Source organism: Rhinatrema bivittatum, chromosome 1, assembly GCF_901001135.1.
Source record: "Rhinatrema bivittatum chromosome 1, aRhiBiv1.1, whole genome shotgun sequence".
In the NCBI taxonomy this organism is placed as follows: Eukaryota; Metazoa; Chordata; class Amphibia; order Gymnophiona; family Rhinatrematidae; genus Rhinatrema; species Rhinatrema bivittatum.
In genome coordinates, this window is record NC_042615.1 from 489,874,932 (window position 1) to 489,898,248 (window position 23,317).

The window sequence follows — 23,317 nt, forward strand, 5'->3', positions numbered from 1 at the left end:
ATCCTGAGAGTCTGTTAGGTGCTATATTTCTCTTTCCATTTCTCCAGGTTCGCACTGCATGCAGAGTGTTTTTTTTTGTTTTCCATTCCAGTTTCTGTCTCCATATTTATAATTTGTGGTTTTTCTGTACTTGGTGAAGGTCAGTTCTGGGTGTGTGAGCGAGCTGAAGTATTTTACTAGCATATAGGCATGTGTATCAACCTTATTTGTTGTGTTTTCTCAATAGGATATGCATTAGTGGTAGTAAAAGGAGTTTCCTGGCGTGTAGCCAGATGGACTCAGAACGAATGGGTATAGTATGCTCATGCTAGCAGTTGGAGACGGATCTGACGTCAGCACGGGTATATATACCCCCACAGGAAGTGTAGCAACTCAGTAATTTCCGTCTCCAAAGCAGTTTGGAGAGCCTGCACGCTCGCTGAGCGTGTTTTCCAAATCTACTTTCTATTTTCTACTTTCTACTTTCTTTCCACTAAAACTTCTACAGCATCGAGCCCCGCACTCCTGCGGTGATACCCTAAGGTCCCTCCCCCAGTAGAGTTTCCCGGGGTGATTTCCGTGATCCCCCGGAGGTTTAAGTCCTCGGTCCGGTGGCCGAATCGCGGCAGGGACGTAGCCCCCGGGCGAGGTTCGGATGAGGCATACGAGGCGCTTCGGTCCCGGCGTGGACGAGGCAGCGGGTGCATATCCTCAAACGCGGCGGTGAAGGTACTTGCCCTCTCCCCCCTCAGCCGGAGACCGCCCGGGTTCCAGCCGGGAAGCGCCGAGGATCAGGTAAGGTGTACGTCTTTTACTTCTGGTCTCCGAGGAACAGAGGATCGGCGGCGTGGCACGCCGTGGAGGGCACCATTTTGTGAGGCCTTGCTCAGGTATTGAGCGCCCGTAATAGGCGCAGCTCTATGACTAAGCGCATATTATATTCCTCATTGTGCGTATATTGCCTTATTACTGAAAGCATATTGCATACCATTGCGAGTGTGTGAGAGCATATTGAATACCATTGAGCGTGTATTTGCTAACCGCTTATTGCTGAGAGCATATTGAATACCATTGAGCGTGTGTTGTTAACCGCTTATTGCTGAGAGCCTATTGAATACCATTGAGCGTGTATTGCTAACCGCTTATTGCTGAGAGCATATTGAATTCCATTGAGCGTGTGTTGTTAACCGCTTATTGCTGAGAGCCTATTGAATACCATTGAGCGTGTATTGCTAACCGCTTATTGCTGAGAGCATATTGAATAACATTGAGCATGTATTTCTAACCGCATATTGCTAAGAGCATATTGCATACAATTGAGCGTGTATTCATGGCCGCATATTGCACATCATTGCGCGTATATTGTTCACCGCATACGGATGAGCGCCTGTTGTCTTAAGGCCGCATATTATTATCGAGCGCCTGTTGTATTAAGCGTATATAGCTGCCGCTTATTATTATTATTATTATTGAGCGCCTGTTGTATTAAGCGCATATTGCTGCCGCATATTATTATTAAGCGCCTGTTGTACTAAGCGCATATTGCTGCCGCATATTATTATTGTGCGCCTGTTGTATTAAGCGCATGTTGCTGCCGCATATTATTATTGTGCGCCTGTTCTATTAAGCGTATATTGTTGCCGCTTATCATTCAGCGCATACTTTTCAATGGAACAGAACGCCTCAGTGTCTTCAGCGGGGGCACCGCCTGCCTCCGGCATTAAAGCCCTCGGCCTCTGCTCCGCATGCCAGCTTAGAACCACGCACAGTGAAGAGCCAGACTCCCTATGTGCCCAATGTGAGGAGGCCGTGGGACCCTCGGGCCAGGACCAGTCTCAGCCACGTTTTGCTGACAGTTCCCCAGGGGCTACCCCGGATTTAGCGGTCAGTCTCGACCAATCGGGAATCCCGGGAGATCTTGTACCCCGGCGATTAGAGGCTGCTTCAATTTCCTGGGTGGATCTCTTTAAGGGGATTCATGCCTTTGTACAGATGCAAACGGCTTCCCGTCCAGGCCCTGCGGTTCCTGTTGTTCCTGTTGTTCCTGTTGTTCCTGCTGTTTCTGCGGTTCCTGCGGTGGCTGCTGCGGCTGCCGCTGCGGTGGCGGCTCCTGCGGATCCTGTTCCTGGACCCTCACGCCCTTATCGTGAGCAGGGCCTCCCGCCGCTGGACAGTCCAGATCAGTCAGACCAGGAGGTTTCACCGGACGAGTCCGAACTCCCGGACGAGGGGGAACTTCCCCCAGGGATTGAGCCATATAGAACCATGAGGCGGTTCTTCCCTAAGGAGGATCTCTCCGACCTGGTGTCTCAGTGTCTGGCGGAGTTGGATATTACAGGTCCCAGCGCTACGGTACCCTCTGCGCACAACCCCCTGCTGGAAGGTCTTCGTCTTACAGCCCACCATTTTCCATTCTTGCAAGCAGCACAACAACTGATAGATTTAGAATGGGCTGCACCAGCGGCTTCATTCAAAGGGGGCCGGGCCCTGACGGGCATGTACCCACTGGCACCGGCTATCCAGGACCTGCTGGCGTGCCCTCAGGTGGACGCCTTGATTAGCGCTGTGGTCAAGCGCACTACCATTCCAGTTGAAGGGGGGACGGCCCTCAAGTAACCTCATAACCGGCGACTGGACGCCATTCTGAAACAGACTTTTGAGGTGGCAGCTCTATCTTTGCGGATCGCAACCTGCTGCACAGTGGTGACGCGTGCCTGTTTGTCACAGGTCAGGAACAACGCTCCAGCAGCAGACATGGAGTCAGCTCTCTCGTTCCTCACGGATGCTGCATCAGACATAGTCCGAACAACAGCCAAGGGGATCTCATCCTCCGTAGCTGCCAGGAGGCAGCTCTGGATACGGAAATGATCAGCCGATGCGCTTTCAAAGACACGCCTCACCAGATTGCCCTTTAAGGGCTCTTTCCTGTTTGGCAGCGACCTTGATAAATTGGCCAGCACATGGGGCGCTTCTCCAGTACCTCGACTGCCGGAAGATCGGTTCAGAAGGAACCAGCGCGCCTTTCCAAGGCCCTCCAGGGGTAGAAGTTCCCAGCGCTTCGTTCCCTACAGGAGTCGCTATCAGGCACCTCGTCCTCAGGCCCAGAATCAGTCCTTTCGGACCAAGCAGCACAAGAGGGGAGCAGGCCCGGGCTCAGGTCCTGGCCACACCTCACAATGAGAATCTGCCGATCCATCTGGGGGACGGAGCCATAGGGGGCAGGTTAACCCTCTTCTACCCCAGATGGGTCGAGATTATGTCGGACCAGTGGGTCCTCGCCATCATCCGAGAGGGGTATTATCTGGACTTTCATCACCTCCCTCCGGACAAGTTTGTGGAATCTTCCTGTCCTACACACAAGAAGGCAGCATTGGAAGCTACCTTGGCGAGGCTCCTGTCCTTGAAAGCCATCATCCCAGTACCTGCATGGGAAGTGAATTCTGGACACTATTCCATTTATTTCATGGTACCCAAGAAAGGGGGCACCTTTCGGCCCGTACTGGACCTCAAGTCTGTCAATCGATACTTAAGGGTCCCGAGGTTTCGCATGGAAACTCTGTGCTCTGTCAAGACCGCAGTACAGCCAGGAGAATTCCTCACGGCCTTAGACTTGTCGGAAGCCTACCTGCATATCCCGATCCATCCAGATCATCAGCGTTACCTACGCTTCAAGGTTCTAGGACGCCACTTCCAATTCCGGGCTCTGCCCTTCGGGTTGGCCACGTCACCACGGACCTTCACCAAGGTGGTCATAGTGGTAGCAGCGGCACTCAGACGGGAAGGAATTCTGGTCCATCCCTACCTAGATGACTGGCTGATCAGGGCGAAGTCACGAGAGGAGAGCCATCGGACAACCGACAGAGTGATCGCCCTTCTGGAAAGCTTGGGCTGGGTAATCAACCTCAGCAAGAGTTGCCTACAGCCTTCCCAGTCACTGGAATACCTGGGGGTACAGTTCGACACCCAGGCAGACACAGTCCGTCTCACTACCAAGAGAAGGTTGAAACTTCAGACGCGTATCCAGTACTTGATGGGAGCCAGTCGGCCCATAGCTTGGGATTATCTGCAGGTTCTTGGTCTCATGGCATCCACCCTGGAAGTGGTACCTTGGGCAAGGGCCCATATGAGACCTCTACAACACTCCCTGCTCTTTCGCTGGAGCCCCCGTCTACGGAACTATTCCACGCACCTACCTCTGCCGGCCAGAGTACGGACCCAGTTACGGTGGTGGTTGCAGTCCAACCACATGAGCAGGGGGTCGAAGATGTCCTCCCCACGTGGACTCTGCTCACCACAGATGCCAGCCTGAACGGCTGGGGAGCACTCTGCGAAGGACTCACCGCACAAGGGCGGTGGAACAGAGAAGAGTCAGCGTGGAACTTCAACCGTCTAGAGGCTCGGGCAGTCCAATTGGCATGCCTTCGATTTGCTCACAGACTGAAGAACAGAGCAGTCAGAGTGATGTCCGACAACGCCACCACGGTGGCATACATCAACCGTTAGGGCGGAACCAGACGCCGACAAGTATCTCTGGAGATCGCCCCACTGATGGCCTGGGCAGAGGCGAATCTTCAGGACATCTCCGCCGTCTACATTGCCGGGAAGGACAACACCACGGCAGACTTCCTCAGCAGAGAAAACCTAAATCCGGGAGAGTGGCAGCTGTCACCCACAGCCTTCCAGATGATTGTGGATCACTGGGGGATTCCGGACATGGATTTACTGGCGGACAAGTCCAATGCTCAAATACCCAGATACTTCAGCCGCAAGCGCGACCCGTTCTCACACGGAATCGATGCCCTGGTTCAGCCATGGCCTCCAGGGACTCTGCTATACGCCTTTCCTCCGTGGCCTCTGCTGGGTGCCATCATCCACAAGATTCAGAAACACCGGGGCCTAGTTCTTCTAGTGGCACCAGACTGGCCAAGAAGACCCTGGTACGCGGACATGAGAAGACTACTGGCAGGGGAGCCTCTCCCCCTGCCTCCTCTCAGGGACCACCTACGTCAAGGTCCCATCCTTCACGAGGATCCGGCTCAATTTTCTCTTACGGTCTGGCCATTGAGAGGGCTAGACTGAAGAAAAGAGGTTACTCGGAAGCCGTGATAGATACACTCCTCTGAGCTCGCAAGTTTTCCACATCCCTCACCTACGTAAGGATCTGGAGAGTATTTGAAGCATGGTGCAACACTCATGGCACCAATCCACATGCGACCACAATCCCTATTGTGTTGGATTTCCTGCAAGATGGACTTCAGAAGGGCCTCTCCCTCAGCTCCATCAAGGTTCAGGTGGCTGCGCTGTCTTGCTATGGCCCCAGGAGGGATGGCAAGACCATTGCCAACCACCCAGATGTTTCTCGCTTCCTGAAAGGAGTCAAGCATATTTGTCCGCCACTGCAGTGGCCGGTACCCTTATGGAACCTCAACCTTGTTTTGGATTTCCTCGCGGGATCCACCTTCAGACCCCTTCGGGGCCTGTCTCTCCATTCTCTAACCTTGAAGATGGTGTTCTTGCTGGCTGTATGTTCAGCACGCCGCATCTCAGAGCTACAAGCACTGTCCTGCCGGGATCCATTTCTCAGAATCACTACTGAGGCTATCCATCTTCGGACGGTTCCCTCCTTTCTACCTAAAGTGGTTTCATAGTTTCATCTTAACCAAACCATATGCCTGCCTACCACGGCGGGTTTGAAGAAATCTGAAGAAGGGCGTTTATTACGCCATCTCGACATTGGCAGATTGCTGCCCAGATATCTGGAAGTGACACAAGAAGTACGAAAGACGGACCATCTGTTCGTCCTGCACAGCGGGAAGAAACAAGGTGAAGCGGCCTCGCGGCCCACCATCGCCCGCTGGATTAAACAAGTTATCCGAGCAGCTTACGTAGAGGCTGGGAAGTCTCCGCCGCTACAGGTCAAGGCTCATTCTACCAGAGCACAAGCGGCATCCTGGGCGGAATCCAGGATGCTGTCGCCTGCAGAAATATGTAAAGCGGCGACATGGTCCTCCCTCCATACCTTCTCCAGGTTCTACCGTCTGGATGTCCAGGCCAGGGAGGACTCAGCATTTGCGAGGGCGGTCCTACATGGTCCTCAGGCAGCCTCCCGCCCAGGCTGGGAGTAAAGCTTTTGTACATCCCATTCGTTCTGAGTCCATCTGGCTACACGCCAGGAAATGTTGAGATTACTTACCTGATAATCTCCTTTTCCTTAGTGTAGACAAATGGACTCAGCATCCCGCCCAGCTGCCTATGTACATGGGTTTCACCGATTCAAGATAAGCCATGTCATTTGTTTACATTCGAGCGTACACTCTACCAGGTGTCAACGCCTTCCGGTTGTGACTGCTGGCGGTCTCCAGCTACTATCAATCGGTCAGGGGAATCCTGTTTCACTGTTTCACTGAGCGTCAGTACACACATCCATAACAGCTTTTGCAAGGAAGATTACTGAGTTGCTACGCTTCCTGTGGGGGTATATATACCCGTGCTGATGTCAGATCCGTCTCCAACTGCTAGCACGAGCATACTATACCCAATCGTTCTGAGTCCATCTGTCTACACTAAGAAAAAGGAGATTATCAGGTAAATAATCTCAACATTTGTTTTGCTTTTACTGGGATGTCATCAGAACCAGAATATCTTTTTTGTATGGCGAGTTGTAAGGGTAATGCCCTAGATCTGCTCTGCACTCATTGCTAGGGGTTGAGGGGATTCCTGTGGATGCAGAGTGCATGTTTACATTTAGCCCCGTGATGGTCACATGTTCAGTGTGTCATGCATGTGAGAACCATCTGTCAGGTGTGTCCCGGCCAAAAAAAGGTTGAGAACCACTGTTCCAAACCAGTGGTTCCCAACCCTGACCTGGGGACCCCCAGCCAGTCAGGTTTTCAGGACATACACAATGAATATGCATGAGAAAAATTTGCATGCACTGCCTCCATAACATGAAAATTTTCTCTCTTGCATATTCATTGTGGATTTCCTGAAAACCTGACTGGCTGGAGAGTCCCCAGGACAGGTTTGGGAACCACTGTTCTACTGACTTGGTTGAGCTTTATTGTCCTCTTCAGTTTTGTTGCCTACTCTGATGACAGTACTGAATTAAAGCATTATGACAGTCTTCGGGTGGCATTTTAGACATTTTTAGGATTTATATTAGCCCAGCATGCACACACTTTATCCTCACCCAGGCATAATGTGATCCACTCCATCATTGGGTTTTTGCATTATAACTAATGCAGTATATCTTTCTAAAGATACTGTGCGCAGTGTGCTACAAATCTTTTTGAAATAGTAGTCACATGGCTACTTTCTAATGAAAATGGGTGAACAAATGTTTTTTGTGGTCACTACTGGATTTTTGCATGATCACAGGACTTGAATGTTGAGTTCATCATCCATTCCACTTTGGAGTTGTAGGATGGTGATTATGCTTTATTCATACTTTAATGTCCTTGTAAATTACAGATGAAATTATGCATCTTGGTAATGTGCTCCTGACCCTCTTTCAGCAGTAGGCACAAACAGCGGCGGATTCCCGATGAAGACCGGCCCGGGGATTCACTGCCCCGGCCGGCCCAGGAGATACCACGTGACTAGTGCAACCGGCTCATGGGGGATGCCCGATCCCCCGATAGGCCAATCCGCCCCTGGGCACAAACCAAGGTTTCTGAAAACACATTTTGTAGCATTGCTGTCAAGCTTAAAGAGTTAATTCTTTTACTGTCTGTTTTCTATCTAGTTCCAGCACCCAGAAAAAGGAACACAGGATAAGGAGGACAGGAAATTAAGAAATTGTACATTGTATTTAGTTACCATCGTTTTATACATTTATTTTTTTCCTTTGAGCTGGAGGAATACATCTTGTTAAAATCTTGTTTAAATTAGTGTTAAAAAAAAATGCACGAATTTCAATCTAAATCAAATTATAACAGCTAATATACATAACATACTATACATATATTGTTTGGAATCTTCTAGGATTTCATACTGTCCTTTTTTCATTACTTTTATTTCCTGTTATAGGAGAAGCTCACCTTCCTTTACAGTTTGTATCAGCGTTTGGTAGCAGGCTGTGTGCTAATAAAACAACCAGAAGGCATGCTGGGTAAATTTTCCTGGCCTGAGCTCTGTGCAGTCTTGCAGGAGAATGTTGATTTCCTCATCTCAGATCTCAACAGGGCTAATGAGAAGGTAACTGTCCTCAGGCACCAGATACCTCGATTAAATTCCATGACATTTGTCCACAACATAGTATCATTAAGAGGGAGTGACAGTTGTCTTAGTTTAAAAAAAAAAAAAAGTTTGGATGTTAATAATTCAACGCCATTAATTATAGCATGTCTACAACTCAGTTTGATGCCATTACTGTGGTTATGTAAATGTGACTGAAGTCTGTATGAAGTCTCTAAGCTCTACTTTTTTTTTACAGGGCATGCTAATATTACTAGCCAATATTAGCCACAGGGACCTAATTAAATGAAAATAAATTAATCTTACTGATGAAGCAATTCAAAGGACTTAGTCATTTGCACTAATAAACCAACTCTTTATCTTGGCATGAAGCAGAAACAAGATAATAGTGACTTAAGGAACATTGTATGGGGGTGAAGAGGAGGACAGTTGGCTTGTAAAATCTGAATTTTTTTAAATGGTGGTTATATATGTGTATATATATATATTACATTGGATCTAGGCTTTAAATGAAATAAAAATGGTATGTGGGTACCTATCCATCAGAGAACCCTAAAATAGGATAATGATTTGAAAGATGATTAATGTTGTAAGTTTTATTAGACAATGGTAAAGAATTTAAAAACTATTTAAAAAACTAAAATTGCACAATAACATACATATATATTTATCAGTTGCCCTAGACAATCATTCCTGTTTTATACTGCTTCTAAACTCCCTCTATTGTTTTGTATTGTCCTATATATGCAGAATTCATCATGAACTACATATATTAACATTCCTTTTGTTAAATCCATATTTGTTCAATAAGTAGCACTGGCATTATAGGAGTACTTTCAGATGGCCAAACATTTCTGCTTATCCAAAAGAAACATCTTAGAAGAGAAAAAAAAATCCATTTCAGTAAAATTATTTGGCTTAGTATATAGACTGTTGTGTGCCACTCCTAATCTAGGTTCATGTTCAGGCTCTGTTAACTAGGTCAGCACTGTATATCTGTGGTCTGGTAGAAAGTTTCCAGATCTTAGCTGTACTGACCTTTGGTCCTTAAGGAAAAGGAAGAATTGTTTCATAAGTTTCTCATCTGTTGAATCTATGAGCGAGTCTTCTGGCCCATGTTCAAGACCAGGCTAGCTTGCAATAGATTTGGCTTTGCTTTCACTAGTGAGAGGATGATGGGAAGCTCAAAGGTCATTTTAGTGTGGTTTTTTTTTTCTGTAAATACAGTTAGGAATTGAGGGGAGAAAGGGATTCAAGTTAACATTTTCTTTCTTTGTGAAGATGTATGAGAGGTTAATGGTAGTAGTTTTTAGATATAATATGCAAATTTCCATCACTTCATAGACACTGTTACAACACATTCAGAGGAGATGAGTTCCTGCCTGGCCTGAACTCATTCATTTTGTGTATCATATTACCAGTCCAAAAATTCTGAGGCTCTGACCTTTTTAGCTTCAGTTCTTTTGCAAAAACCTTACTAGATCATTTGATGTTTGCATATTTATTTATGTTGTGGTTTGTGTCCTCTCCTCTTATTACTTAGAAATGGCTAGGGGAGTTATGGACATATGGAAGGCAATTGGACTTTTGCAGTTTTTGATGCTGAGTGAGTAGAGAGGCATAATGTCATTAGATAAATCTCTGCACGGCACATTGAACTCTCCATAGCAGCAAGCTGCCAGAGCAACTTCATGATCCAAAGAATTAGATAGAGCCAAGGCTTTTTAGAATTTGGACCTTCTACTTGTTTTCAGTGTAATTACTGAGTTAATTTTTTTCTGATATGTTAGGGGTTTAAGACTTTTTTTAGATGATACAGCTTAACGGAAATCATCTTGTATGGAGGGAACAGAAAGTCTCACTGTAGATGAGCTTTACTGCTTATAGGAGAGTTCTCTCTTTCTAAGTAAGTCTCTCTTCATGATATTAATAATGTACAGGGCCTTGCAAGAATCTTCACACCCTTGTATGCTTTTCACATGCTGCTGTCTAAACAATACAAATCAAAATGTATTAAATTTGGAGCTTGTTTCCCTGATCTACACAGCATACTGTACATGTTCATCATGGAAGAACAATTATAAACATATTCCAAAAGTAATTTAAATCCTCCCCCCCCCCCCCCAAAAAAAGTGATGATTGCACAGCCCTTTACGATGATAAATCCAAATTTGCTCTGGTTCAAAAAATGTCCTTATCTAGGCCCATTATAAGTTAAACAGAGCCCACTTGTGTCCAGTCACCGAAGCTGAAATGATTCGAATACACCTGGATGAAGAATCAAACTGTTTCTGTCATATGAAATGAATTTGAAGCAAACATCTAAACATATTCAACAAGGAGCTGCCAAAAACTCTAACTATCCAAAGGTACAGATTGGGGAAAGGCTGCAAGAAAATTTCAGTGTATTTGCATATTTCTTGGTGCACAGTCAGGTCCATTATTGTAAACTGGAAACAGTTTGGCATCACCAAGACGCTTCCGTGATCAGGTTGTCTATCCAAAGTCAGTTGCCATTGGTTAAGGAAGCTATTGCAGAAGGTCACTGTGAGACCTAAGATTACTTTAAAAGAACTACAAAGATCCTCTGGCTGAGACTGGGGAAAATGGTGACTGTTCAACAATTTCAAGATTACTCTACAAATTTGGCCTGTATGGAAGGGTGGCAAGAAGGAAGCCACTGCTGAAGAAGCGCCTTATGATGTGCCACATAACATTTGCAAAGAAACATTCAGAGAACACTGCATGCATATGGGAAAAGGTTTTGTGCTCTGATGAAACCAAAGTGGATCTTTTGGATCTTGGTGCTAAGCGATGTGTGGTTATAAAACAAACACAACACATCGACCCTCTAACATCATCCCTGCAGTAAAGCATATTGGTGGCAGCGTTATGTTGTAAGGATGCTTTGCAGCAGTGGGGACAGGGAGGCTTATGAAGATCAAGATTAGTGTTTCCCAACGTTTTCAAACCAAAGACATATCTATGTTAACAAAAATGTTGTATGGTACATCAGATTTCACCGAGCAGGTAGTGAGGACATGAAGAGGACTCATACGGCCAAAAGAAGAGCCAGGGAAGCACTGAAAGCCCTATCAGAATCTCTTCCAAATTTTAAAGCATAGGGAGAAGGGGGCAGAGAGATACATGAACCCGTCATAATGGACCAGCTTTCTCTATATGCAAGTACAGGAGAAGGGAGAAGTCAGTCTGGTGTGGGCAGCTGGCTAAGTTAGTTACCTTGGCTGCCACATGTGGCTACCAGAGCTCCTTCACTGCTGCTGCTCCCAACACTCAGAGAGTCACATTCAGTGCTCAGTGTACGCTTTCCCTGTCTCACTCAGCCTGGGGATAAGACAGAGGCTTGAAGGACTCAAGGAGGCTCAGGAGAGGGCAGATGAGGAGGTGCTGTTTGAAATTTTATTTATTTTTATTTATTTTGTTTTTTATATTCAACCTTTCAGACATTTCACAAAGTGCTGCACAAAGTGAGGCCCACTTCTCCATATCCTGCATGCTGCCCATTCATTACCACTCTTTGGGGCTCATATTGTAGCTAGGAAGAGGAGGCATGCATGATTGCACATGTTCTCAGAAAGGGGTTTCCTACGTGTTTGAGCCACCACTTGTGTCTCTTGTTGCTGTGAGGTGCTGAAAGCAAAGCCCACATGCTGGCCTGGATCTGAGCATTAGGCAGTGGTGACTTTCCCACTGCACACTTGAACAGATTTGTAGGAGCACCAATTTGCCCATGGCACACTGGTTGGGAAACACTGAAATAGTGCAAAGTACAGTCAGATGCTTGAGGAAAATCTGTTCCATTTGCAGTGCTATGGCAGATTGGGGAGAAGATTCACCTTTCAGCAGGACAATGATCCTATGCTCAAAATCCAAAGCAACAATGGGGGTGGCTCAGCAAGAAGAAAGTGAATGTCTTTGTGTGGCCCACACCTGAATCAAGCCTTAAACAGCCCCCAGAAGATCCCAAGCCAACTTGAATAATTTGAGCTTTTCTGCCAAAAGAAATGCACACAATTAGTACCATCCTGTTAGGCAATGTTTGGAGACATTTATCCTTTTTCTAAAATAAACTTTTTATTAATACAGAGGCAAAACGTTTATAGCATTATCCAAAATGTTGTAATAAACGGAACTTGAAAATAAGATGTTAACAAATATAAACAGTTTATAAGTTATAAACATTGCTTCTATCATAAGATGATTGTTTAGAGCTCTTATCTGGTATTTTAACATTTTTCCCTACTTCATCCATATCTATTCCTTATTCACAAAATCCTACTAATGTAGCTTACGAGAAATTGTCAAAAATGACATACATTTTCAGCATTTTTTGTCTCAAATGATATATTGCGAATTATACTTTACTAATACAGCTTTGCTTGGATAAGATATGCAAGGTTGCATTTACCTATGTTCCCTTCTAAATTTTGTGCATACTAGGTCCACAATCTTTTTAATATCATCTGGAATGCTTTCCAAAAAATGTTTGGGAGACACTCACGGCTGTTACTGCTGCCAAAGGGGCCTCCACCAAGTACTGAGTCAAGAAGTTTGCCAAGTTATGCAGTCTAAGCTTTGCTTTTTTGTATTCTTGATTACGTTTGGAATATTTTTATAATTGGTCTTTCATGATGAAAGTGAGGTATGTTTGTAGATTAGTAAAACTAACGCTTACTTTAATGCATTTTGATTTATATTTTTTAAGCAGATATGAAAAATGTACAAGGGTGTGAAGACTGTATAAACTCCATGCAATAGATTTGCAAATGAAGCATAATACAATTTTATGTGTATGGAAATAATCATTTTGACAGGTCTCTATTTTGTCTAGTTTTCAGTTTCAATTTGTGATAGGGATGTGAATCGTGTGCCCTATCGTCTTAACGATCGAAATCGTCTGGCAGGAGAAGAAAATCGTGTTTGGCACGATTTTTTAGTTAAAAAATCATTAAAAATCGTTTTTTCCGATTAGTGCGCACTAACAGAAAATGATACAATTTGACACTTTTCCGGTCAGTTAAGGTCAGTTTAGGAATGAATATGTATTCCTATTGGCTGCCCTCTTATTTATTCATGTTACCAAGGTTCCCACTGACAGTATATGGGGGATGGGAAATGGAAACAGTTGGTAGCTTGACAAAAAAAGTAATGTGATCAGTCAATGTGACTAGAACTTGTGCCCTAACCCTGATACCAGGGGTGTTGTGATCTTCCTGCACACAGTGCCCTAACCCTGGCACCAGGGGTGTTGTGATCTTCATGTACACAGTGCCCTATCCCTATTAATACCAGGAGTGTTGTGATTTTCCTGCACACAGTGCCCTAACCCTGATACCAGGGGTGTTGTGATCTTCTTGCACACAGTGTCCTATCCCTATTAATACCAGGAGTGTTGTGATCTTCCTGCACACAGTGCCCTATCCCTATTAATACCAGGAGTGTTGTGATCTTCCTGCACACAGTGCCCTACCCTGACACCAGGGGTGTTGTGATCTTCCTGCACACAGTGCCCTATCCCTATTAATACCAGGAGTGTTGTGATCTTCCTGCACACAGTGCCCTAACCCTGATACCAGGGGTGTTGTGATCTTCTTGCACACAGTGCCCTAACCCTGATAACAGGGGTGTTGTGATCTTCTTGCACACAGTGCCCTAACCCTGATACCGGGAGTGTTGTGATCTTCCTGCACGCAGTGCCCTATCCCTGATACCGGGGGTGTTGTGATCTTCCTGCACTGAGTAGGGATACGGCACTGCGTGCAGGAAGATCACAACACTCCCGGTATCAGGGTTAGGGCACTGTGTGCAGGAAGATCACAACACTCCTGGTATTAATAGGGATAGGGCACTGTGTGCAGGAAGATCACAACACCCCTGGTGTCAGGGTTAGGGCACTGTGTGCAGGAAGATCACAACACTCCTGGTATTAATAGGGATAGGGCACTGTGTACATGAAGATCACAACACCAGGCTGGAGTCAGTGTGTGCAGAAAAGGTGACCTGCCTTTTCCCCAAGCTGGAATCAATGTGTGCAGTAAAGGAGATTTGTCTTTTCCACAGCTGGAGTCAGTGTGTGCAGTAAAGGAGACCTGACTTTTCCACAAGCTGGAGTCAATGTGTGGAGTAAAGGAGACCTGCCTTTTCCACATGCTGGAGTCAATGTGTGCAGTAAAGGAGATTTGCCTTTTCCACAGCTGGAGTCAGTGTGTGCAGTAAAGGAGACCTGCCTTGTCCCCAAGCTGGAGTCAATGTGTGCAGTAAAGTAGACCTGCCTTTTCCACAAGCTGGAGTCAATGTGTGCAGTAAAGGAGACCTGCCTTTTCCACAAGCTGGAATCAATGTGTGCAGTAAAGGAGACCTGCCATTTTCCCCAAGCTGGAGTCAATGGGTGCAGTAAAGGAGACCTGCCTTGTCCCCAAGCTGGAGTCAGTGTGCAGTAAAGGAGACCTGCCTTATCCCCAAGCTGGAATCAATGTGTGCAGTAAAGGAGACCTGCCTTTTCCCCAAGCTGGAGTCAATGTGCTGTAAAGGAGACCTGCCTTTTCCCCAAGCTGGAGTCAATGTGTGCAGGAAAGGAGATCTGCCTTGTACCCAAGCTGGAGTCAGTGTGCTGTAAAGGAGACCTGCCTTTTCCACAAGCTGGAGTCAGTGTGCTGTAAAGGAGACCTGCCTTTTCCACAAGCTGGAGTCAATGTGTGCAGTAAAGGAGACCTGCCTTTTCCCCAAGCTGGAGTCAATGTGCTGTAAAGGAGACCTGCCTTTTCCCCAAGCTGGAGTCAATGTGTGCAGGAAAGGAGACCTGCCTTGTACCCAAGCTGGAGTCAATGGGTGCAGTAAAGGAGACCTGCCTTTTCCACAAGCTGGAGTCAGTGTGCAGTAAAGGAGACCTGCCTTATCCCCAAGCTGGAATCAATGTGTGCAGTAAAGGAGACCTGCCATTTTCCCCAAGCTGGAGTCAATGTGTGCAGTAAAGGAGACCTGCCTTGTCCCCAAGCTGGAGTCAATGTGTGCACATAATCCAATGCACAGGAAGCAATGATGTGACTGCTGGAGTGGTGCACTGCCTGCCTACCTAGGCTTGAATATATTAATGCTGCAGTACTAATAAAAATAAATTATAATTCTGCTAAAATGCCACTAGCCTCACCAGTGACACTAGGCTAGTAGCCTAGTCAGACATTCACCACCACCTAATAATAATTAATTATTAATTCAGTGATATAGTAAATCATTTAAAAAAAATTGAGTAGGTTAATATAATAGATGACTGTAGTAGATTGAATAAAGATCTGATGTTTCTGCTCTCCTCACACCAAACAAAAGCAACACACACGCAGAGAAGCCCTTCTTATAAAGCTGAGCTAGTGAGTTAAGTAGGAGGAAAAGTAAACATACTGGTGGCCAGTGTGGCTACTTAAAAAATACACTTACCAACAATCAATTACCACATATATTTGAACTGTGTAGTTCCAGCCAGGACCACCTTTCTAAAATGCACAGTGATTGGCAAATTCAACATGCACTAGCATTTCACATGCCTGCTAACAAAAATAATAAACAAACAAGTTCTAGTCACATGAGTGATGATCATCACATTACTTTTTTTGTCAAGCTTCCAACTGTTTCCATTTAACATCCCCCCAACCATTACCTCAGTGGGAACCTTGGTAACATCAATAGATAAGAGCACAGCCAGCCAATAGGAATACATATTCATTCCTAAGTGACCTTTACTGACCTGGGAAGTGACAACAATTTGTATCATTTTCTGTTGGTGTTCGTGAGTTTCCAGTTCCATTTCCCATCTCCCCAACCATCACCTCAGTGGGAACCTTGGTAACATCAATAGATAAGAGGGCAGCCAGCCAATAGGAATACATATTCATTCCTAACTGACCTTCACTGACCTGGAAAGTGTCAATTTGTATCATTTTCTGTTAGTGCGCACTAACGGGAGTTAGTGCGCACTAACACGATTTAACAATTTTTAATGATAAATTGTTAGAATTTCTATTGTATTGTGTTCTATAACGATTTAAGACGATATTAAAATTATCGGATGATAATTTTAATCGTTGAAAAATGATTCACATCCCTAATTTGTGAAGAGAATGTCATGCAAGAGTTTATATAGCAAACATCTTTTCATAACATAGGATTTAAACCAGTGATATCCTAAGAATAAGTATTTGAAATGGACTCTTTCCATTCTCTTTGCCTGACATGTAGGCATCCAGTCTAGAATATACCTGTAAGAACAAATCTGACACTATGAAGGAGCTTCAGCAGACCCATGAAGCTACTTTGAATAAGGTGACTGACCAGATTAAAGAGAAGGAAAGCTCTTGGCACAAAGAGAAAAAGGAGCTGGAACAACACTATTCTGCTCTCCTTGCTGAGGTTCACGCAAAGGCACAGGTATCGGACGCTAGCCAGAGAACTATACACGTTAGACTTTTCTCCTTAAATATTTAACATTATTTCAGAATCATAAAGTAGTTCCAGAGATTCATACCAATTTAAAGTTACTTGAGAATTTTAGTATACTTTCAAATAAAAAAATATATATTTCTGTTGATCTTTCCTACATAAGTCATTCATTTCATAAGGTAGTTCATAACAGAATGTGTTGCTTAGTTAGATCCTGCTGGTTTTTTTTCCCTCTCCACAGATGGTATACTCAATGGCTAGAGGTATAGATTGAGGGGAATGTATAAGCATAATAATACAGTTTTTAGGAATCTCACAGAAATCCAAAATGAAGCTACAGCATTACTAAATACAGTGAGACTTTAAAAAAAAAATATCTGGGAACCAACAAACGTGATATAAAATGATTTGTAATAGAATTTGATACTCATAACAAATACTGTACAAGAATGTCTTTGGGTGGCAGGACTTTGGTTTGTTATAGCTGAGATTTATTGTAAAGGGTTTATTAAAAGGGATCACTAAATCAGTTCATATAGATTGATTATTTTGTGATAGGCTCCTGAATATGTAAGATGTATTTATTTACTTCCTTTCCATTAACCTTCCAGAACATTTTGATATTCTTTTCTTTAAGAATGGTAAACACAGGAAAAAGATCTGTCCCCTAAACTCAGTGTTAATGTATAGAATTTATCTGTTGTAGAAAATGTCACTTTTTGCAGACCTGTCAAATGGAAGCATTTGACCCTTTAAAGTAAATAGACACCAAATTACTATTTCCAAAAGTGGAGAAATGAGAATAGACACCACCTGCTCTTTGCATCAGATTCCCTGAAAAATCAATAAAGGTTTTTCAGTATTAAGGTTCACGTTAGTTAAAATACTCCCAGAGGTTCTTTATACATCCTTGATGTAAGCTTGCCCATTACATTTGCTGTAGTTCTCTGAGGACAAGCAGGATGGTAGCCCTCACACATGGGTGACATTATTAGACGGAGCCCCGATGCGGAAAACTTATGTCAAAGTTTCTACATAGAAACATAGAAATGATGGCAGAAGAAGACCAAGCGGCCCATCCAGTCTGCCCAGCAAGCTTTCATACTTATTTTTCTCACACTTATCTGTTACTCTGACCGCCGAGGTCAGGGCCCTTATTGGTAACTCCCCGGTTCCAATGTCCCTCCACCCCCACCCCTGTTGCAGAGAGCAGTGCTGGAGCTGCACCAAAATGAAGTATCAAAACAAATTGGTTAGGGGCAGTAACCGCCACAATAAGCAAGCTACTCCCACGCTCATTTGTTTACCTAGCCTGTGCAATTTAGTCCTTGTTGGTTGTTGTCTGAATATAAATCCTTTCTCCATTCTCCCCTGCCGTTGAAGCAGTGAGCTGTGCTGTATATGTATTCAAAGTGAAGTATCAGGCTTGATTGGTTCAGGGTAGTAACCGCCATAACAAGCAAGCTACTCCCATGCTTATTTGTTTACCCAGCCTGTGCAATTTAGTCCTCGTTGGTTGTTGTCTGAATATAAATCCTCTTTTCTTCATTCCTCCCTTGCAATTGAAGCAGAGAACTGCTTGGATATGCATTGAAAGTGAAGTAGCAGGCTAATTTGGTTTGGGGTAGTAACCGCTACAACATGCAAGCTACTCCCATGCTTATTTGTGAATGCATATCCTTTTTCCCATATTTCTTCTTGCCGTTGAAGCATAGAACAATGTTGGAGTCGCATTAACCGTGAGTATGTTTATTGAATAAGGTTATTAATCATCAGGTAGTAGCCGTCATTCTCGCAAGCCACCCCCATGCCTCTACTCTTCATTCACATCCTCAAGACTTTATGGATCCACACTTCTAGAACTTTATCTAGGTACACTGAGTATGCCCAGCATGCCCTATACCACACATCCATACGGGGTCCCTCTTGAGTCTCTCTTTTTCAGCGGAGCTGTAAGCATCGCAGTATGAGTGCGCTCACTTTGGCTGTTTTTTGGCCTTGGGGAAAACTTCATTTATCTCGCATTTTTCGCAGGTTTTTCCTTGTCGTTCTATCACAGGGTCCCTCTCTGTACTCTCCATAGTGTCTCCGAGTCATGATTCAGGTAAGTTTCCTTTTACTGTTGATTCACCCATGGCGGCGGTGCATCACTGCCTGCCAGCCATCAATGCCCCGCCGTCATCATCTTTTCGTTAGTGCTCGTTAGTTCCCGTTTCATCCATCATGGCCAGGTCCAGATTTTCGTGATTCCCCCAGTGCCTGAGGACTGTGTCCATTACGGATCCACATGACACGTGTCCTCTGCCTAGGGGCATCGCATGACATCCGGGGTTGCCAATTATGCGTCAAGATGATCCCAAAGGAACGTCTGCTTCGACTCAGCAAGATGGAACAGCAATTCAGGTTGAAGAAGTCCGAGGCATTGGCTTCGAAGGACCAAGGAGCCGCACCAATGGACACTGAGCCATCAACATCTGTGGGACTGTCGGTTCCATCGATGTTGCCAGTGGACAAGGGCACTGAAGACCAACCTCCATCAGTTTCCTCCAGACAGAGGACGTCTGGTTCCTCATCATCGATCTCGGCACTGGGGAAGGACCAGGCCAAGAATTGAGGGAAGCCAAAGAAGCATTGGCACCAGTCCCCATTGATGCAAGGTGCCTGGCTCCAGGATACACCATATTTTATTTATTTATTTATTTATTTATTTATTTATTTATTTATTTAAGGATTTTTATATACTGCGGTTCGTTAGCAAACATCACCTCTGTTTACAGAGAACATTAAATTAGCAACAAGCTTTACAATCAAAATTAAATTATAGCGAAACAAGTTTGTAAACAATAATAATGTAACTTATACATTAGGTTAATACATGATAAAACTCAACAATACATCCAAGGAGGTGTAGGGTACTGGAAGATCAAAATATCAAAATAGGGTACTGGAGGATCAAAATATCAGTATAGAAATAGCAGTTCAATAATGACAGAAAGTGAGGGTAACTCATACTAATTAGTGATTTCTTGAAAATTCAAGATTAAAAGACTGATTATTACTATTATAGTCAGTATATTTTGAAATAAATGTTACCAAAATGAGTGTTAAGAGTTGTTGGCAAATAAACTGAATGAAGGAATGGGAAATTATTCTATACAATGTCATGATATGATATCAGAAACAACATGGAAAGAGTTCACAAATTGTATGCTTTTTTGAAGAGCCATGTTTTTAAATTCTGTTTAAATTTCTTGTGGCATGGTTCTTGGCGTAGATCTGTAGGTAGTTTATTCCAGTGATTAATTCCTGCAATCGAAAATGCTCGTTCTCTCGTTGCGACATGTTTTATTTGTTTATATTTAGGTGTAGTTAGTTTCGCCAGGTGCGTTTTTCTAATAGGTCTGACTGAAGTATGGAATATAAAACATTCAGAGAACCAATTCATGTCTGGATTGTATAATGATTTATGTATAAGGGTGAGGACTTTGAAGATTATTCTAAATCCGATCGGAAGCCAATGTAGGAATTGAAGAGCTGGAGTAATGTGTTCGTGGCGGTGTGTATTCGTGAGGAGTCGCGCAGCTGCATTCTGTAGCATCTGCAGTGGCTGTATTGCATTTTTCGGTAGACCTAGTAAAATAGAGTTACAGTAGTCTAGTTTAGCTAATATAGTAGCTTGGAATACATTTTGCTGCAATGACCCCAAGGCGACCCCATGGTGAGAAGTGCCAATCCTCCATCGGTGCCAGGGGTCTGCGATAGGCTCCACCGATCCTGCTGCCAGTCACCGATCCATCTCAAGGGTCCGAAAAAGATCTGGTTTCCCCTCCTTTCTCCCAGTTGGTCTTGGTTTCGGCAACATTTGAGGAGGAGCTGGAGTGCCGAGTCCAGCTAGCCGTGGACTGGGTGCTGCAGGGATTCGGTCTTCTGGCACTGATGGCACTGGACCAGGTACTGCCTGCTCTCATACTGCTTCTGGAGAAGCTAAACTTGCTCATCAGTGCATTACCAACCCAGCTGGCATCTGTTCCCGGGACAGCATGGGCACCTGGTGGGTTATCGAAGCCTTCCCCTACCAATACAGTGGTCATTGCTGGTTCTTCTGAGAAGGAAGCTCCAAAGAGGCTGGCAGAGATGGCGAGGTCTGCCACCCTCCCATCCAGTTCTACCGGTGCCTGTACTTCTGCACGTAGGCCGAGCACCTAGGGCCCCATCCCCTATTACCCTCAGTGAGGATGAGGAGCGCTGTGATACCTGACGGGATGATGTTTTGGAGTCCGGCCCTAAGGGCCTCCCTTCAGACCCTTCTTCAGAGGAGCAAAGGAAGTCTTAGCCTGAGGACTTGACCTTCACAGGTTTTGTGAGGGTGATAGCAGAGGCCATCCCTTTTCAATTATTGATGGAGTAGGATATCAGGCAAAAAATGCTTGAGATCCTTCAGTTCATGGAGCCTCCTAGGGAGATTTTGATGGTCCCGGTACATGAAATCCTTAAGGAGTTGCTGCTGAGTATATGGTAACATCCTCTCACAGTGCCTCCTGTTAATAAGAAGGTAGATGGGGTTTATATCGTCCAGAAGGTTGCTGGTTTCGATTAGCATCAGCTGCCGCACCAGTCAGTGGTGGTTGAATCCACCCTCAAGAGGGCCAAGCACTCTAGGACTCATTCCTCAGTGCCCCCGGGAAAGGACCATATAGCGATGGACACTCTTGAGGAGGAAGGGATTTCAGGATGCCATGCTTATTGCCCGCATTGCAGTCTACCAGCTCTACATGAGCCAATACTCGCGGGACATCTGATAGCAGGTGCAGGAGGTGGCTGAGCAGCTATCTCAACAGTAGCAGGGCACCCTAATGTCACTGATGCATAAGGGTCTGGAATGCGGAAAACACGAGGTCTGAGGGACCTACAGTTTTTTCGAGATGGCATTGAGAGTCTCTGCAGTGGGAATCAGCGCCCACAGAATGGCATAGCTGCGGGCCTCGGATCTCTGATTAGAGGTACAGGAAGAGAGAATCTCTTTGGAGATAGGGTGAGGGATGCTGTGGCCCAACTTCAGGACCACCATGAAATCCTCCAACAACTCTCTGCCAGTACTCCAGACCTGTTCTCATCTAAGAGGCCGGTGAGACTGGGTCCAAGGAATTCTTTCTTTCACCAAAGGAAGTTCAATCCTTTGTCTCCTCACTCCCATCAAATCCATAAGAGCTTCCACGGCCATCCCAGGTAGCAGAGAGCCTCCAAGCCCCAGCTGGCTCCTCAGTCAACTCCGGGGATGGGGTTTTGACTGGGCCACAGGGAGCATAAAACATTTGCCCATTCTTGGGACAATGGACCTTCCAGTTGGGGGCAGTCTGCAGTTCTTTGCGAACCAGTGGCTCAGTGTAACTTCAGACTAATGGGTTCTATCCATCGTCTGCCAAGGGTACCAATTGAATCTATTAGGTGTCCTGCCACATTGCCCTCAGTACCTATATTGGGGGCTGGTAGCGCATCAGGAGGTTCTACTAGCAGAGCTCTCCTCCCTCTTATTTTATTTATTGATTTTATATACCGTCATTTGGAGAAATATCATCATAACGGTTCACATAAGCAAGTAAAATAGTCATGAATAAGATGATACAATTTAAAAATATTCAACATTAAAAAATTAAATTAAAAAACCAAATTAAAATTAAATTCAGAATGTTCTTACTTTATTGCTGTTTTTTTCTGATCCTGCCCGTCATAAGCTCTACGAAAAAGCGATAAAGCCCATTCCACCAGGGCAAAGAGGGTGGGGATTCTACTCCAGATAATGCCTGATTCCAAAGAGAACAGGAGGACTCTATCCCATCCTAGACCTAAGGGCCTTGAACAAGTTTCTAAGAAAAGATCAAGATGGTTTCCCTGGGCACCTCGATTCCCTTTTTGCAAAAAGGGGACTGGCTATGCTCCCTTGACCTAAAGGACGCATACACTCATATCAAGATCTTCCCCGGTCACATTTGTGGTGGGAAAACAGCACTTCCAGTACTGGGTGTTGCTGTTTGGACTCGCATCCATATCATGGGTCTTCACAGAATGCCTGGCCTTGGCGATAGCGCACCTCCGGAGACTGGGAGTGAATGTCTTCCCATATCTGGATGATTGGTTAGTCAAGAGTACATCTCAGGCCAGGGACTGTCAGGTCCATGTGCTTGACCTTTCAATTTTTGGAGTCACTAGGGTCTGTTCTCAGTTACTCAAAGTCTCATCTCAGCCCATCACCTCAGTTGGACTTCATAGGATCCATGCTAGATACAGCTCGGGCCAAGGCCTTTCTGCCTTGCCAGAGGGTTGTTGCCTTGGCAACTATTGCAGCAGAGATTCAACAGAGCCATCATGTTTCAACCTGGCACATGTTGAGGCTGTTGGGCCATATGGCTGCAACTATCCATGTCACTCCCTTGGCACGTTTACATGTGCAGAGCCCAATGGACCCCTGAGGTCACAGTGGTGCCAAGCCACTCGGAGCCTCCAGGATTGCATCTGAGTCACCCTGTCTCTCCGGGACTCATTGTCCTGGTAGCAGGTACTTTTCAATTTGGAACAGGGGATCTCATTTCAGAGTCTCCTTCATCAAATTGTCCTAAACATTGATGCATCTATCTTGGGATGGATTGCTCATGTAGATGAGCTCTGTACCCAGGGTCTTTGAGCTGCTCAGGAA

The 23,317-nt window shown here is 45.1% G+C and overlaps 1 protein-coding gene across 8 annotated transcripts in view; it reads left to right on the forward strand.

Moving 5' to 3' along the window:
* The window catches only part of CCDC171 (coiled-coil domain containing 171), a 982,183-nt gene that overhangs the window by 311,634 nt on the left and 647,232 nt on the right, over positions 1-23,317 (forward strand). For 6 of the 8 annotated variants that reach the window (XR_003857717.1, XM_029608527.1, XM_029608555.1 and 3 more), the window contains exons 14-15: positions 8,008-8,175; positions 16,426-16,614. The exons of 1 other annotated variant lie outside the window; for it this stretch is intronic. Coding sequence is in view for 6 of the 7 variants with exons in the window: in XM_029608527.1 (XP_029464387.1) it covers positions 8,008-8,175; positions 16,426-16,614 (357 nt within the window). In the remaining variant the exon portion in view is untranslated. The remainder of the gene's footprint in view (positions 1-8,007; positions 8,176-16,425; positions 16,615-23,317) is intronic. One more of the 8 variants, XM_029608546.1, reaches the window with a different exon arrangement.